Source organism: Salmo trutta, chromosome 19 (genome assembly GCF_901001165.1).
Source record: "Salmo trutta chromosome 19, fSalTru1.1, whole genome shotgun sequence".
Lineage (NCBI taxonomy): Eukaryota > Metazoa > Chordata > Actinopteri > Salmoniformes > Salmonidae > Salmo > Salmo trutta.
In genome coordinates, this window is record NC_042975.1 from 27198331 (window position 1) to 27214815 (window position 16485).

Below are 16485 nucleotides of genomic sequence, written 5' to 3' on the forward strand. Positions count from 1 at the left end.
TTATTAAAATGCAAATCAATTTATAACATTTTTGACATGCATTTTTCTGGATATTTTTGTTGTTATTCTGTCTCTCACTGTTCAAATAAACCTACCATTAAAATTATAGGCTGATCCTTTCTTTATCAGTGGGCAAACGTACAAAATCGTCAGGGGATCAAATACTTTTTCCCCCCACTGTAGTGAAGCATGGTGGTGGCAGCATCATGCTGTGGGGATGTCTTTCAGCGGCAGGGACTGGGAGACTAGTCAGGATCGATTAAATGATCAACGGAGCGAAGTACAGAGAGATCCTTGATGAAAACATGCTCCAGAGCGCTCAGGACCTCAGACTGGGGCGAAGGTTCAACTTCCAACAGGACAACGACACTAAGCACACAGCCAAGACAAAGCAGGAGTGGCTTTGGTACAAGTCTCTGAATGTCCAAGCCAGAGCCCGGACTTGAACCTGATCGAATATCTCTGGGGAGACCTGAAAATAGCTGTGCAGCGACACTCCCCATCCAACCTGACATAGCTTGAGAGGATCTGCAGAGAAGAATGGGAGAAACTCCCCAAATACAGGTGTGCCAAGCTTGTAGTGTCATACCTAAGACGACTCGAGGCTGTAATCCCCGCCAAAGGTGCTTCAACAAAGTACTGAGTCAAGGGTCTGAATACTTATGTTAATTTCATATTTCAGTTTTTTATTTTTAATACATTTGCAGAAATGTCTAAAAAACAGTTTTTGCTTTGTCGTTATGGGTTATTGTGTCTAGATTGATGAGAAGGAGAAAAAAAAATGTAATCAATTTTAGAGTAAGGCTGTAATGTAACAAAATGTGGAAAAAGTCAAGGGGTCTGAATATTTTACGAATGCACTGTGTGTGTGTGTGTGTGTATAGCTACAGTGCCTTCAGAAAGTATTCACACCCCTTTTTCCACATTTTGTTGGGTTAAGATCAGAATTTAAAATTAGATTTTGAGTCACTGGCCTACACACAATACCCCATAATGTCAAAATGTAATTATGTTTTTAGAAATGTTTACAAATTAATAGAAAATAAACATCTGAAATGTCTTGAGTCAATAAGTACTGATTGCTTGGTTTCTAGCATTTTGCTGTAAGGGAAAAATGAAGTGAATGTTGCTTGTTATTTATACTGAGTGTTTTCCATGGGCTGAAGGTTACTTGTTTTACGGCAAGCCTAAATATGTTCAGTAGTAAAATGTTGCTTAAAAAGTCACATAAGTTGCAAGGACTCACTCTGTGTGCAATAATAGTGCTTAACATTCATTTTGAATGACTACCTCATCTCTGTACCCCACACATACAGATAATTGTAAGGTCCCTCAGTCGAGCAGTGAATTTCAAACACAGATTCAACCACAAAGACCAGGGAGGTTAAACAACGCCTTGCAAAGAAGGGCAACTATTGGTAAATGGGTAAAAAATAAAAACTGATTTTGAATATCCCTTTGAGCATGGTGAAGTTATTAATTACACTTTGGATGGTGTATGAATACACCCAGTCATTACAAAGATACAGTTGTCCTTTCTAACTCAGTTGACGGAAACCGCTCAGGGATTTCACCATAAGGCCAATGGTAACTTAAAGACGGTTACAGAGTTTAATGGCTGTGACAGGAGAAAACTGAGGATGGATCAACAACATTGCAGTTACTCAACAAAACTAACCTAATTGACAGAGTGAAACTAAGGAATCATGTACATAATAAAAATATTCCAAAACATGCATCCTTGTAACTAGGCACTAAAGTAATACTGCAAAAAATGTGTTTTGTTTGGGGCAAATCCAATTCAACACATTACTTCGTACCACTCTCCACATTTTCAAGCAGCATCATGTTATGGGTATGCTTGTAAGGATTGGAGAGTTTTTCAGATAAAAAAAACTAAATGACAGAGTGAAAAGAAGGAATAAGGCACTAAATTAAAACTGCAAAAAATCTGGCAAAGAAATTAACTTATGTCCTGAATACAAAGTGTTACGTTTGGGGCAAATCCAACACAACACTAAGAACCACTCTTCATATTTTCAAACATGGTGGTGGCTGCATGATGTTATGGGTACAATTGTCATCAGCAAGGACTAAAATACTTTTTTAGAATAAAAAGAAACGAAAGAGATAAGCACAGGCAAAATCCTAGAGGAAAACCTGGTTCAGTCAGCTTTCCAACAGATACGGGAGACAAATTCACCTTTCAGCAAGACAATAACCTAAAACCCAAGGCCAAATATACACTTATACATGACAAAACTACACATTTTAGAGTGACCTTTGATTGTCCCCAGCGTAAGGTGCACCTGTGTAATGATCATAATGTTTAATCAGCTTCTTGATATGCCGCACCTGTCAGGTGGATGGATTATCTTGGCAAAGGATAAATGCTCACTAACAGGGATGTAAATACATTTGTGCACAAAATGTAAGAGACATAAGCTTTTGTGCATATGGAACATTTTGGGGATATTTTATTTCAGCTTATGCAACATTCGTTCAACACTTTAGGTGTTGCGTTTATATTTTTGTTCCATGTGTATCTGTGTATGTGGTGGTTGGACTTTCTCCTGTCCTGCTCTGTGGAGTGGGTAGCGAGTAGAAGTAGAGATGTAGTCCTACACTGAGAGGGGGTTCCATGGTGCCTGGCTGCCAGCAGAGGAGGGCCAACTCATCAGTCTTCCCCAGCCGAGGCCAGGAGGAAGGCCAGCATGGAAGGAAGGGGGGCTGATGGAGTCCAAGGTCTCCCCATCACTACGGATCTGGCCATGGGAGGGTGTATGTGTTTGAGGGAAGGGAAAAGGAAAGGGGGATACGTAATCAGTTGTACAACTGAATGCATTCAACTGAAATGAGTCTTCCGTATTTAACCCAACCCCTCTGAATCAGGAATGGGAGAGAGTGTGTGGTGTACAAGGATGGAACAGAGAAGGGGGTTATGTGTGAGGGACAGTTGCGGGACATGACATGGTGTGTGTGAGTGTGTGTGTGGACAGATGGGACATTGGAGGTGGAATGGTGTGTGTATGTTTGTAGGTCTGTGTGAAGGACAGGTGTGGGACAGGGGAGTGTGATCGGTGTTTGTGTGTTGATCAGTGTTGGAATACTCATACCTATAACTTCGACAGACAAATAATGGCCAAACTGCAATTGACATGCAGCTCTTAAAAAACAAATCTAATATGACCAAAAGAGTAAATACCCAACACAGAACTACCCTGTCCATTCTCAACACTGTATAACTACAGACAGTGTCTTCAGTGTTTTGCTAAAATGATTTCTGAAGTCTAGAAAAACAAGTCACTTCTTTTGATGAGTCCCATTAAGGAGTCAGAGGCTCCAAATGAAGCTCCCGCTCTCTCTCTCCCTCCACTATCCCTCCTTCCCTCTCTCTGCCAACCCTGTGTGGTAGGGTGTGTGCCTGTGTGTTTGAGGCTTTGTGCATGAGTTGTGTCTTTTTCTGTGTGTGTGTGTGTGTGTGTGTGTGTGGCTGGCTGCGGCCCTAAAGTGAGCAGCCGAGGGGAGCCGTCACTAGTGATCACCTCCCTGCCGTGCTGGGGGAAACAGCTGAGGGGGAGTGTGTGTGTGTGTGCAGGGGGGAGGCAGTCAGCTTGCATCTCCTGCCCGGCTCGCTCACCCGACTGGTGACATTTTAACTGGCGGCATGGCGCGAGGGGGGCAGGGGAGGGAGGGGGGAGTTGGAGATGAAGGAAGGGTGGGGTTCTCCACATGAGAGGTTGTCCTGTGACATGGTTCCAGCAACCCACAGCCCAGCCATGTCACCGGCCCAGAGGGACGTTCACTGAAGAAGGGAAGGAGAAAATGAGGGAGGGAGGGAGAGAGGGGATGAAAGAGGGAGGAGGCAAAGTTTTCTGTTTTCCTTGCAGGGCACTCTGTTTTGCTTGACGCCAGAGGACAGAGAGAGGCAGAGACAGAGAGTGCGCTGCATCTGGATGTACAGCTGCTTTTAACTCGGACAGTGGTGATGTTAAAAGGGCCTAAAACAGCTTTCACCGGCTTTTAGATAAATACTACTCCATGACTGGCCCAGTTCAACTGCAACCAAAGGCTTTTTGTTCCAAAGATACAGCGGCACCAATTTAAATACCATTGTATGTCTACACTAGATATATATATACATTTGCATATGCAAATGTGGCACTCAATTTCAACCAAAACTAAAAGTCAACACTCAACATTCTGATATACAGATGAAGCATTTGGGAAGAAAGCCTTGACGCTGAACATGCAGCATGTTAGTCATATGGCCCTTGGTTAATGTGTGTGTTAAAGCTGGCATCGGTATACTCCATGTTTCCCATCCCATTGTATCCGTGTTCCTGATGGAGAGGGCATGTTAGCACTGAGGGGAAAGGATGAGCTGAGACAGAGGGGGCAGGGAACACTCTGAGAGGCACACGGAGGGTGTGTACTCCGTATGTAGCTTCCACAGACATCCCTGGGGAGCGTTACTTATAGCTGGGCTAACTGTGGTATGTTCTAATGAGGGGCAGTGAGGATGTTATACTGTACTGGGTGAGGAGCATACAGTGACAGACCTTAACATGTCTACTACAATGAGGTACAAATTAACATAATGTGGCCTTGTGTTGGTTTTGAAAGCTTTTGATAACTTTTCACAGCTTTTAGAGGGGGCTTTTACATTATTTTCAGTCCATTCCATTTGCATTCCTGAGAAGACTTTTGGACGACGTAAACAAACAATGGCTGAAGCGGTCTCTCTTTCCATCTCTTTTTCTTCCGTCCATCTGGGCTGTCCTATTTCACAGGGCCGTGTGGTCTCCCCTCAGCCAGGGCACAGAAACACAGATTGGGACAATGTCATGTGAGCTTCTAAAGCCTGGTCCATTACACCGGCTATTCATATAATCCACCAAATGGACCTTTTTAAACACACTTTGGCCCCCGCTGCCGTGACTGCCTAAAAGTGTGCGTGTGTATTTGTGTGTGAGATAGAAAGATATAGACAAAATATGCGTGTTCATGTGCGAGCGTGAGTAAGAATGTGAATGATGTAAGTGTTTTTGATTGTGTGTGTATCTGTTGGTGAGAGTGTGTGTGTGACAGAATCAAATCAGTGTATATGTGCGCATGTTTCAGGAAAGGCCCTCCCCTGCTCCATATCTAACAAGTGTCCCATTAAACCCCATCCCAAGAACATAATGTACTTTTAAATTCTCTGGCCAGCCCTGGATTAAGCAGACAGGCAAGCTGACGTTTACATTTCTTTCTAAGCTACGGCCCATTTTAAAAGCCATTCATTTTCGATCCTCTTTCTCTCTCACTCTCCCTGTGTTCCCGATCTCCCTCTTCGGTTCGAAAGTCATCTCTGTAATATATATATTGCCGTGGCTAATTTACAGTGAAAATGATGGAGACAACCAGTAAATGTAATTCATCATGGCTATGCTCCCCAACCAGGCCCTGCTCCTACTTAGCATACCATCGGCTGATTATTTGCATATTAATTAGCCAAAGGAGTGAGTGAGTGAGTGTGTGTGTGTGTGTGTGTGTGTGTGTGTGTGTGTGTGTGTGTGTGTGTGTGTATATGTGTAAGAGGCTGGGGGTGATGTAGCCCAGCAAAACAGAGGGGCTGTGTATGTGTGGGTGTGTCGAGTGTATGAATGTGTATGTGTGTGTGTGTCTGCGAGAGGGAGGGGGCTGTCTGGGAGGAGGAGAGTGTAGATGAGGGAGGGGAGGGGGGCTTTCTCATAGTAATTATCATACATCAGTGTTCTGACGCTGTAATTGATTACAACAGCTCCGGGAGGCCCCCGGGAGAGAGAGCGCCACAACCCCCCCACCTTATCTCCCACTGCCCCCCTGGCCTGTGTGTGTTATCGAGGATCATCCTCTCGTCTATAAGGTGTGACAGCTCTGTAAACGGGGCATGGCGCTCCCTCACATTAGATGCTCATTAAGAGGCGAGGCTGACTATCCTCTGGTGCCACTTCATCATCACAGCAAATGAGCTGGCACCAGGTTAGCTAGCGCTGCCGAGGACCAGCTCTATAAAAAGATCAACCTTTACCAGATTCAGCATGTATAAAGTGCGTACATGCTAGTGGTGCACAGTAGATTTATGAGTAACATCCATCCATGTTGTGCAACTATAGATGTATCAGTGTGAGGTATGGTTTCTGTATATTGGTGGTGGTGAGTATTGCATCTTTTTTTAAGATGGGTGCAAATTAAGTCAGGTTTAGTCCGACGAGCGTAAAGACCACTTGCTGTCGATTGTCATCATGTTACTCATGATGTGTGTTTCCACAGAACGTGACCAGACGCGCACACACAATACAAACACAAGGCTTGCTAAGCTCGTGACATGTCCGTGTTGCGTCTGCTCTCCGTCACGTGGAGTGGGTCGCTGTGTGGCTCAGCAGAAAGCTGCCATGACGACTCCAGATCCACCCTGACACAATGGGCACTGCAGCATTCTGGGATAGTAGTCTCACTGTCTCTACTAGTTGTCTGGAAGATTGCCTGAGGTAACCGGCCAGACAAAACAACAACAGTCCAGAAAATGTTCAACAGAGGCTTTGATATTGAATAGGAAGGGTTTTCAAATGCAGACATTTTGAATGAAGGAAAGGGGTTGACACAAATTATAGTGAAATCTTCAAATACAACATCCTTTATGGGGGGAACTTTGCCCACTACACTGAATCCTGAATGTTTCATCAGCAAAAATATCAAAGTTTCCCATCTTAACCCACACTTACAACACATTTGCTTAATTGTCTCCATACCCAGTTCTAAGGCCACTTAGAACCAAAACGTATTTGCATAAAAAAAACTCATTATCTTCTTTAAAAACCCTGGTGCCATTTTAATTGATCTACCTCGGGCCAGGCACAAATGAGGCCCCAAATTTGATTAGCCTGTATCTTAATTCACGACAACATCAACACGGTGGCAGGCAACAACAATGTCCTTGGGTCTTCCTGGATGTCTTTCTGCAGTCATCACCTCCCTAGCGCCTGGTCTTTAATTAGCTATCCATAATTAGCATCCCTGCAGTAGCTTCGGCTCCGACCAGTTGGGATGCACACGCTCAGATAGGGTAGGTGGCGGGATGGCGTGGGGGTGTTAACCATAAACCCCCTTACCCTGGCGTGCACCTTATCACGCTTTGGCTAATGAGAAATGAGTGGAGGCCACGGGCCTTTGATTTCAATGGTGTTGCTAAGCACTAGCCCTTTCAATATTGTATCAAATGAGACGGTTTATTGAATCTACCTGAAATTATTTATTGAGTTTTAAAAATATGTTGTGTTTGAGAGAGTGAGTAAGAGGCATCTTTCCTGAAAAATAGCCTTAGGATCACCTATTACTGACCCAGTCCAAACCTTAAAGGTGCTACACCTAGAATTTCTGATTTCCACTAGATAACACAGCCACAAAGTCAAAGCTTTCCCATTTTGACTGCAGATGCCGCTCCGGTGGTAGAAATCAATAGTCGAATATCACAGCCAATCACAACACTGGCGGGCGAGCTATATTGTGAAACACTATCATTCCACTATTACTGCAGATATATTATGGAAATGGAAAAAAATCATATGTGTAGCACCTTTAACCATTGTGGACTAAATCAGATAACTGCTCCCAGGACAGTTGTTTGCGTAGCAATTGAGACTGGGAACAAGGACAGATTAAGAGTTAGAAAAGCAACAGAGTGTTCAGAGAGGATCTGGTATACTATGTGTGTGGTGTGTGTTCACAGTATATGTGTGTGCTTGTGTGTACTTGTTGTCCTACCTTATCAGGACCTCTTGTTGTCCTACCTTATCAGGACTAACAATTTTTTTACTTTTTTTTACTTTAGTTTATTTAGTAAATATTTTCTTAAAATGTGTTGGTTAAGGGCTTATAAGTAAGTATTCGGCGCATGTGACAAATAAAATTTGATTTGATTTGAATTCACCCAAATGTCCTGATAAGGTAGGAAAACAGAACTTTTTTCATGTCCTGAATTTGTTCAAATGCTATTTTAAGCTTAAGGGTTAGGTTTAGGGTTTTGGGTTGAGGTTAACATTAGGGGTAAGGGTTAGAGAAAATAGGATTTTTAATGGTCAAACATTCTTACTCCCCAAAAAGTCCTGAAATTACACGAAAAATAAAGCTGTGTGTGTGTGTACAGTATGTGTGTGTGATGGTGGGGTCCGGAGGCAGACGGAGGACTGTGGGAGAGACCTGATGGACAGGTTCACACACACCACTGGCTGATAGATGGCTCTCTCTCACTGCTTATGCCCAACTCTTGAGAAACGGAATAAAAACCTGGAAAGATTTTCATTTCAATACAAGGACTGCAGCCGGGGAGAATTTCATCTCTGGGCAAGGACAGAGGCTCTACCTGTTCTCAGTGGCCATCAATCAGATCACACACTGGGACATAGACACACACACAGTTGTAGGTGGATGTATATACGAGCGCAGGAACGCAGACACACACTTGCATGGAAGCATATGCTCACTGTCAATGAAAATGACAATGCTCAGTCTATGTTCATTCGTGGTCAAAACATCTATTCCTTTCTGAGAAGGATTTGATCAGCGATATTGTGTGTGTGAGGCTATCCAGTCCTCCGTTACTAGATACCTGGTTGGCCCTGTAAGCAGCATGTTCTGTTTGTGGGTGTGTGTGTGTGTAAGTGCTGAGCGTTTAGTGATTTTTGAGGTTGTTTCGGTTAGATCATTAAAAAATAAACATGGTTCTTGATTTTGATATAAAAATGAATACATTAATGCACTATGCGGGTTGAATGGTGTAACACAGAATACAACTATTAATAAAAGTCCCATGATGGTAGTGACAGCTGATCACTTATTAACCATCAGTTATTCACATTACTTTAATTAAATATTTCAGTTCATGTGTATATTACATTTGTTTTATTTTATGACTTTTATTTCCTTCCAAGTCATCATCTCATCTCTATAGAGCTGCTGCCAATGCTGTCTGACAAAATCACTATTTTAATAGTTTTTCAAAGTAAATAAGGCATACTTTTATGACTGCTGAATACCAACTATCAATCACTTTTTACTGAATACCAACTATCAATCACATTTTTAGGTAGAGCCATCTCGAAGTAACTGCTCTCTTTCCCTCTTGATCATGCATTCTTCTGTCTCTTCTCTCCCTGTCTGCCCCACACAGACCGAAAAAGTAGGTACACGCTAAACTATGTAGAATATTGGCCTGTTAAACTACAAATGCCTACTACATCACACAGTTAGGGCTTGATCTGATTTATCTCAATAGAAACTGTGCATTGAGCTCACAGAAAAAAACTTTACGAAATTGAATTAAAATAATTGAACCAACATCGGTCAACTAGTTGTTTTAAAAACATTTTGGTTATTCGCTCAGCAATAGTGTGTATTTGTTTCTGTGTGTGTGTACTTGTACATTGTGGCTGGTAATGAAGGTGCAGTACTTTTTATCAGTGTGTGTGTGTGTGTGTGTGTGTGTGTTTACCTTGTGGCTGGCCCTGTAAGGGCAGGACGTTCTGGCCCAGCTCTCCATTGAGCCACAGCTGCATGCGGATGAAGGGCTCCCGGCCCTTCTGGGTCAGCTTACTCCAGGGCTTGGGCCTGGACAGCATGTCACTAACACTACCCTGAGACAGGCCCAGCACCTGTAACACGTACACACGCATTGACAAACAGACAGACAGACAGACAGACATGCACACACACGCACGCACAGAACACAGACACATCAGCCAATAAATAATTAAATACACCTGAGCTCACAATCACAGTAAAATAACATTCCAATGTATAATTACACCGCACAGAATGCATGCCAGCATGAAGCCTGATATTAGCTACTGTAAGCAAACAAAAACAATAGTCCATACTGTACAGTATGGACAAGTACAAGACATAGCAAGTACAAACACACATGCAAATACACAGAGATCATGCAGTTTTTCCTTCAAACCCCTGAGATCTGTACAGTACATCATTACACCGTCTGCTTTGGTTTGTACCAAAGAGGGTGTGTAACAGTTTTTGTTGGTGGAATCCTGGTTGGTGGCCCAATGCTACATCACTGTGTGATGCCATTAACTAGCTGGCTGCGAAGAGAGAAAGGCTTTAGATGTGTCTAAATGGGTGTGACAACTGCTGGCCAGTGTAGGATCGGGGGCCCTCTGTACTGTACTGTACTGAAGCTTAGAGGACCACATATATTGTGTGATGTCAATAGTGACCGCTTCACACAAATCTTTTTACACGCGTATGAATGGATTCATTCAGGAAACACACTCCAACGGAGGGGCTGAGTTAGCATAGTACACACAGTTTTGAACTGTGCTGACCGAGGGTGGAGGGCAGTTGGGTGACTCAGCGTAGATTACTGGAAGGGAGAGAGGGAAGGGGAGCAGTATTACAGGGGGGATGTGAGTTGACACTACACTGGCGCAGGATGGGTATATCAGGCAGTATAAGGACACGGGTATGGGACGGTAGGGCGTAGGGTGGTATGGGACGATAGGGCATAGGGTGGTATGGGATGGTAGGGCGTAGGGTGTCTTGCACACCTTCTCTCCAAAGATGCGCTGGCAGATGCCGTTCTTGGCCAGCTTGTCCTTGACCTGCTGCGTGAGCTCGGCCGTGTCCACCTCCTGGTACATGTAGACCTCGTACTGCTCAGGCGTGAGCGGCGCCACCACTGGCTTGACTGGTTTGGCTGCGGGTGTCAACAGGGAACCCAGGGGCCCCAGGCTCAAGGACAGGGGCAGGGGAGAGGGGCTGCTCTGGGGGGTGTTGGCGCGGCTGGGCCCCTGGGTGTTGGTGCCTCCGCCGGGCTCGGAGTCAGCCTGGGAGTATGGGGACTCGGCCCGGGGCCAGTCCTTCCAGCAGTCCGGGGAGGAGATGGAGACGGAGGAGGAGAAGGGGGCCAGCGCCGAGGACGAGCCGGCCAGCCGGGGAGGCTTCTGGCGGAGACACAGAAAGGCACAGTCAGTGGGGGTGGTGGGGGAGTGGGGATGGGGCCTGCCACTAAAGGCTAACGGCTAATTGCAAACGGCACAGTCACTGTGGAGGGAGGGCGCTAACCACTAACGCTAACGTCAAGCTATCAGCCAGCTATGAATACATAGGTGGTTCCTCTTCCCCTATAAAGGATTAGGACACAGCCACTGTCATTGGATGGATCCAGAGTGGGTATGTGGAGCAAAGAATCTTAGCTCCCATAAGTTGCTGGGTTAGGCCGTGTTCTGCCTCTGAAAGTTGATAGTTTGCCATATCTGATGGAGACACCCAGCAGATTGTGTCCGCCGCGTTGCTAAACCGGTTTGCGGTGTCGACACAAACCTCACACACATGCACACGGAGCATTTCGTCCTGAGTGGAGCAGCTGCATGTTACAGATGAGCAAAGACAATGGCCCTCTGTTTGGTGTGGTCTATTACAACACGGTCTTCCAATATCACCTTCCAAGTACATTCAAACTACAGTTGCACAAGGGCTGTGTATAGAAGCTGATTTGAGTGATGGCCACCAACAAAAACTACAATAGTGAGTAACAAATCTCAGCAGTTTGAGAAGTAGCTAACAACAGACAAACAGCTTATACTGTAGATGTTCCATCAGAGGGTATTAGCCATGTGTTTGGCAATGCTTGATATAGTGATATGACCAATGTTCGCTCTAAGCTGTGTGCGTGTGCAGAAATATCAGCCCACAGAGAGAAGCATGAGATTGAGTGAAGTTCAACTTTCTAGAGTAGTGTTCACCAACCGGTCAATTGCGATCGACAGGTCGATCTCCAAGGCATTCCTAGTCGATCTCCAAACATTTATTTTAAAAGAATTATAAAGCATTGTGTTCCTATTTTTTTTTATATTTGTTTTGGGCTGTTGGCGGTAGGTGCACACGATTCAGCTGCCCTGTGCGCTGGGTAGGTGAACTGTTGCCATTTTGAACCATTTCATGTGTCTGAAGGTTCAAACTCTGACCCAGAGAGCAAATCAAGTGCACTATAGGCCTACCGCTGGCCAATCGAATGGCTTATAAGCCATAAAATGCGCGTTTTTCCTATTTCCACTCAGCGCTACAACAAACACTGCAGCAGTAATGAATGACTAGCAAAGTGTATCTTTAGGCTTGCATTGTTATTATTATTAGCAGCTTAGGTCTTTTTTAATATCGAGGAATATTTAACTTTCTCTGTTCATAGAAGTAACAACATGAATTTGTGCATGAGGCAGAAATAATGTGGTGCGACACGAGTTTCGCCATCATCTGGAAGACTGTGTCCCTTTTTGGTCAGTGTCAGTGGAAGAAAGGGAGAGCGGAGGGATGTTGAGAGGCAGGCCCTCAGTCTGCTGCTCTCCCTCTGCTGAGACTGACCATCAGATGTAGGCACCATCAGTCCAATTAAATAAAATAAAAAGCTAATTATTAAATGTATGCTCACTCAGCTGTGCTTCACAAGTAATACAATAATGGATCTATTACCGGTGTGATCATATAGCCTACCTCCATTTTTTTTATATAATTAAAAGAAATGGCCGAACAACAATGCATTGGCAGGCCAATTCAAGCAAAGCCAATATGCATTGATAATCTATTGGGCCTATAGCTTACTGCACAAACATAATTGCTACAGTACTGTTTTTAATTGGTTAATGTTGCATAGACTTATGTTTTTCAAGTCATGTAAAAAACAATCTGAGCGGTAGATCTTGGCTTGCATTTTGAATCAATCGGATCTTGACTCAGAAAGGGTTGGTGACCACTGTTCTAGAGTTTTCCCTGTTAACACTATCAACCTTTCCCTTTACTGTGGAAATTGTGATCGAATCAAAGCAATATTAGCCACTTTCAATGCAACATGCCAAAACAAAATTAACTATGCAAGAGATTTTGTTGTAGGCAGAACACATCGGTGTAGGATTCTATTGCATTGACACGCACTACTCAGCCTGCACTCTACACAAACCGGTGCGGCATAAACAATCAGAGCTGCAGTAGTCCTATATTCAAATAGACCTTTGCCATTTACTTTGAACTGGACTGTGTTTACAGCATGAGCGGTTGTGAGTAGATGTGCTTGTTAGGAGATCAAAACAAGAGCTACATGTAGCCACGTGTGCACATTTTGTTCAAATCCTTTGCTAGTTAGTTAATTATTAGCCCAGTTATAGATCATTTGTAGTCAGAAATAGGGGAGTGATTGCTTCCTACAAGATTTATACATTTCTAGACATCTTTGAAAAGCGAGTCAGGTAAAGAGCTTTTTTTTGTCTTAAAGGGGAAGTGTTGTATTTTGAGATAGGTTTGAATAAACTAAGTAGCCAATAGACAGAGGGTAGCATAAGCGGTCTGATTCTCTGTAATAATGTTATGGCAATAATAGTGCATTTTGTTTTATAAAGTGATTTCTTGCATCAAACAACACAACAACATTTTCAGTCACCTTGTCTGAATGACAAGTGGATAAACAGGTTAATGTCAAGCCCTGCATGTTTTTTTTTCAAAAGTATCACGGACTGTAGGCCTACATTGAACACCACACATTGGCAGAAACTGTAGGCTGAATGATAGAACAGCTATTTCCATGTTAAAATATTATGGGATACATTTTCTCCATTGTTTTTGATGGTAGGCCTACAGTACATTATGATCAAATAGCCACAGTAGCCTACATGGCCACTGTTAAAACTAAGTTAAAGCGGGTACAGCCTCAGTGTTCACAGTAAATGTGTGCTGGAAGTTGCACAGAATTAGAGGGAACATTGGATATGACACATTCTCAGAACATTTTGAACATTGTGGCTGTGGCGGTCATGACATTTTGTCAGCCAGTAACTGTCATGCAAATAACTGCCGGTCCGTTAACGAACAAAAACACATTTAGCATCTCTGGCCTTCCATGCATAGCCTACAAGCCACTGAAATCAAATCAAATCAAATTTTATTGGTCACATACACATGGTTAGCAGATGTTAATGCGAGTGTAGCGAAATGCTTGTGCTTCTAGTTCCGACCATGCAGTAATATCTAACAAGTAATCTAACAATTTCACAACAACAAAGGAATGAATAACAATATGTACATATAAATATATGGATGAGCGATGGCCGAACGGCATAGGCAAGATGCACTTTGGAACGTCTACATTGAAAAAAGTATAATAAATCAATTTAATATAGCCTACACCGTCGCAATAAATCCATTATTTATTTTAGACAGGTCTAAAGAAACATTATGATATGAAGAAAATTAAGCCTATTTCAGGAGAACAGAATAGCATATTCTGAGTCATCCTTATGTTAGGCCCTGATCTGGCTATGTCATATGGCTGTGCGCTACACTTGTTCATTTAGCAGACAAGATTTGCTTAGGACTCTGTGGCATTATTTTATGTTAAAAAGAATATAATTGAACATACAGTAGCTGAATAAAATAGAAAGGATATGATTGAGGGAGTGCACACATGCGACTATTCTGTGTTTGAAACAGGTCCTCCTATATGCTTAATTGAGTTATTTATGCAACTTTAGTTGTTAGGCTAAATGGTTCGATTTTTAATACATTCTAAGGCTGCATTTTGCGACAAATGTATGTTTTTTTAATGTCACTGGTTCTTGCACAGGCTGCACACATTTCATCAGTCTCTCATTCACAATTTGACAAGCACTTGATAATACTCTCACCCATCAGACTATTCTCAATGTAATGTGGTCTTTACATATAGCCTACTAATATATGTGTGGAAATATTTGAGGATTTACTATAGAATGGCCCACAAAAAAAATATGTCATCCGTAGCCTGCATTCGAATAGCGAATGGGGGAAGCGCTTACTGCGGTTATGTTTTTAATATGCCAGGTAAGCTACACCGGTTGTAAAGCGGATTCATGTCCTTAATAATAAAAAGAATTGCAATAAATATAGCAGCACCAGAAAGCTGGGATCATCTTTTAAATAGTGGCAGGTCAAAACTCTGTTTTCACAAGCCATTGTGCAATGACTGGGCTTATAAGAACATGTGTTTCACTTGGCTCTGTGGGCTATGGGCTCTCCAACCCTGTTCCAGGGGTCCTAGGCCTATAGGCTACACTTAAGATTTATTTGCCCACTTTAGTTGCGATACAAACATTTACATTTACATTTAAGTCATTTAGCAGACGCTCTTATCCAAACCTTATCAAAACATACAGGTCTATAGGCTAGGCTACATGTGCATGCAACTATGATTTGAAAAAGTCGCAAAGAAATGCATTCACTGTTTGCATAGCATAGCCTGTAGAAATCTTGTGCAACATGGGCTTATAGGAACACATTTCATTTCATGCATTAACCAGCAATGAGGAGCTGGCTCTCACTGCACAACAGGTGATCCTATTCCACTCAAACTCTGAATGCCAGGGCTCTCATTAAGTGTTTGATTATATTTTCGATTACATTTGGATTGATGTCAGAGTGATTAGAGGGACAATAGATCGCTGAGTACCAGGCCATTAGTGACTGGCTGTTAGCAAGTTTGGTAGGCTACTAATGACCATCAGCAGCACCAGAGTACAGTTTTGGAGAAGCCTAGTTACGGTCAAGTGGAATTTGACTGTGGTCATGACTGCCGGTGTGGCGGTAATGCAGTGACCATAACAGCCCTAACTGTGGCCTGACCACCATGGTTCAGAGGTGAGAGGTCATGAAGGCAGAGTGTGTGAGGTATTAACGGTACTGTACCTCCTTGCTGTCCTCCTGACTCCGCGCGTCGTCGTTCATGCTAGACGTGACTCCCCGCCCCCCGGGGTGCATACTATTCCACCATTGGTCCCTCCAGGAGCCCCGCCCCTGCTTGGTCCCTCCGTCCATTAGAGACCCTCCTCCTCCCCCGCCTTCTCCCACCACCACCGTTCCTGCCTCCTTCACCATGGCAGAGTGGAAGTCCAGGAGGGAGGAGGGCGAGGAGGATGGGGGGATGGAGGGCTTCTTGAGGGAGAGGGCCAGGGGTGAGTAGGAGGCCGGGAGAGTGGAAGCGCCCAGGAGTTTAGGAGAGAGCAGGGCAAGGTCAGAGGGGCCCATGGAGGAGGGCTTGAGGATGGGCTCCAGGGCGGCCTGCTGGGCCTCCATCTCCCTCCTTGCCTGCTCTAGGATGGAGCGGATGGTCTCGTCTGAGCTGGAGGATCCACCTGAGCCGATACTACCACCCCCACCAATGCTGGACGAGGGAGGGGTCTGAGACGAGTCCACTGCAGGGAGAGAGACTGACAGAGAGGATACACAGTCATCAGACAACGCTACAAATGTCATCCACACTCAACTTCAGATTATGCTTCAAAGCCCACATATACAGTGCTAGGATAAGTGGAGGATAATTCTGCAAGGTTTTGGATTTTCTGTTTGATACCTGAAGTTCTACACAAAAGGAAAATAAATGCCCCATAGTAGAACCATATCCCTTAGATTTAAGACATGGTCAAGGAAATG

The 16485-nt window shown here is 43.8% G+C and overlaps 1 protein-coding gene across 4 annotated transcripts in view; it reads right to left on the minus strand.

Annotated features, from left to right (window-relative positions):
- The window catches only part of LOC115154268 (homeobox protein cut-like 1), a 203485-nt gene that overhangs the window by 18312 nt on the left and 168688 nt on the right, over window positions 1-16485 (minus strand). For 2 of the 4 annotated variants that reach the window (XM_029700318.1, XM_029700316.1), the window contains 3 exons: window positions 15742-16262; window positions 10584-10979; window positions 9515-9674 (listed from right to left, as the gene is read on the minus strand). In XM_029700318.1, coding sequence (XP_029556178.1) covers window positions 9515-9674; window positions 10584-10979; window positions 15742-16262 — 1077 coding nt within the window. The remainder of the gene's footprint in view (window positions 1-9514; window positions 9675-10583; window positions 10980-15741; window positions 16263-16485) is intronic. The other 2 variants (XM_029700317.1, XM_029700319.1) reach the window with 2 other exon arrangements.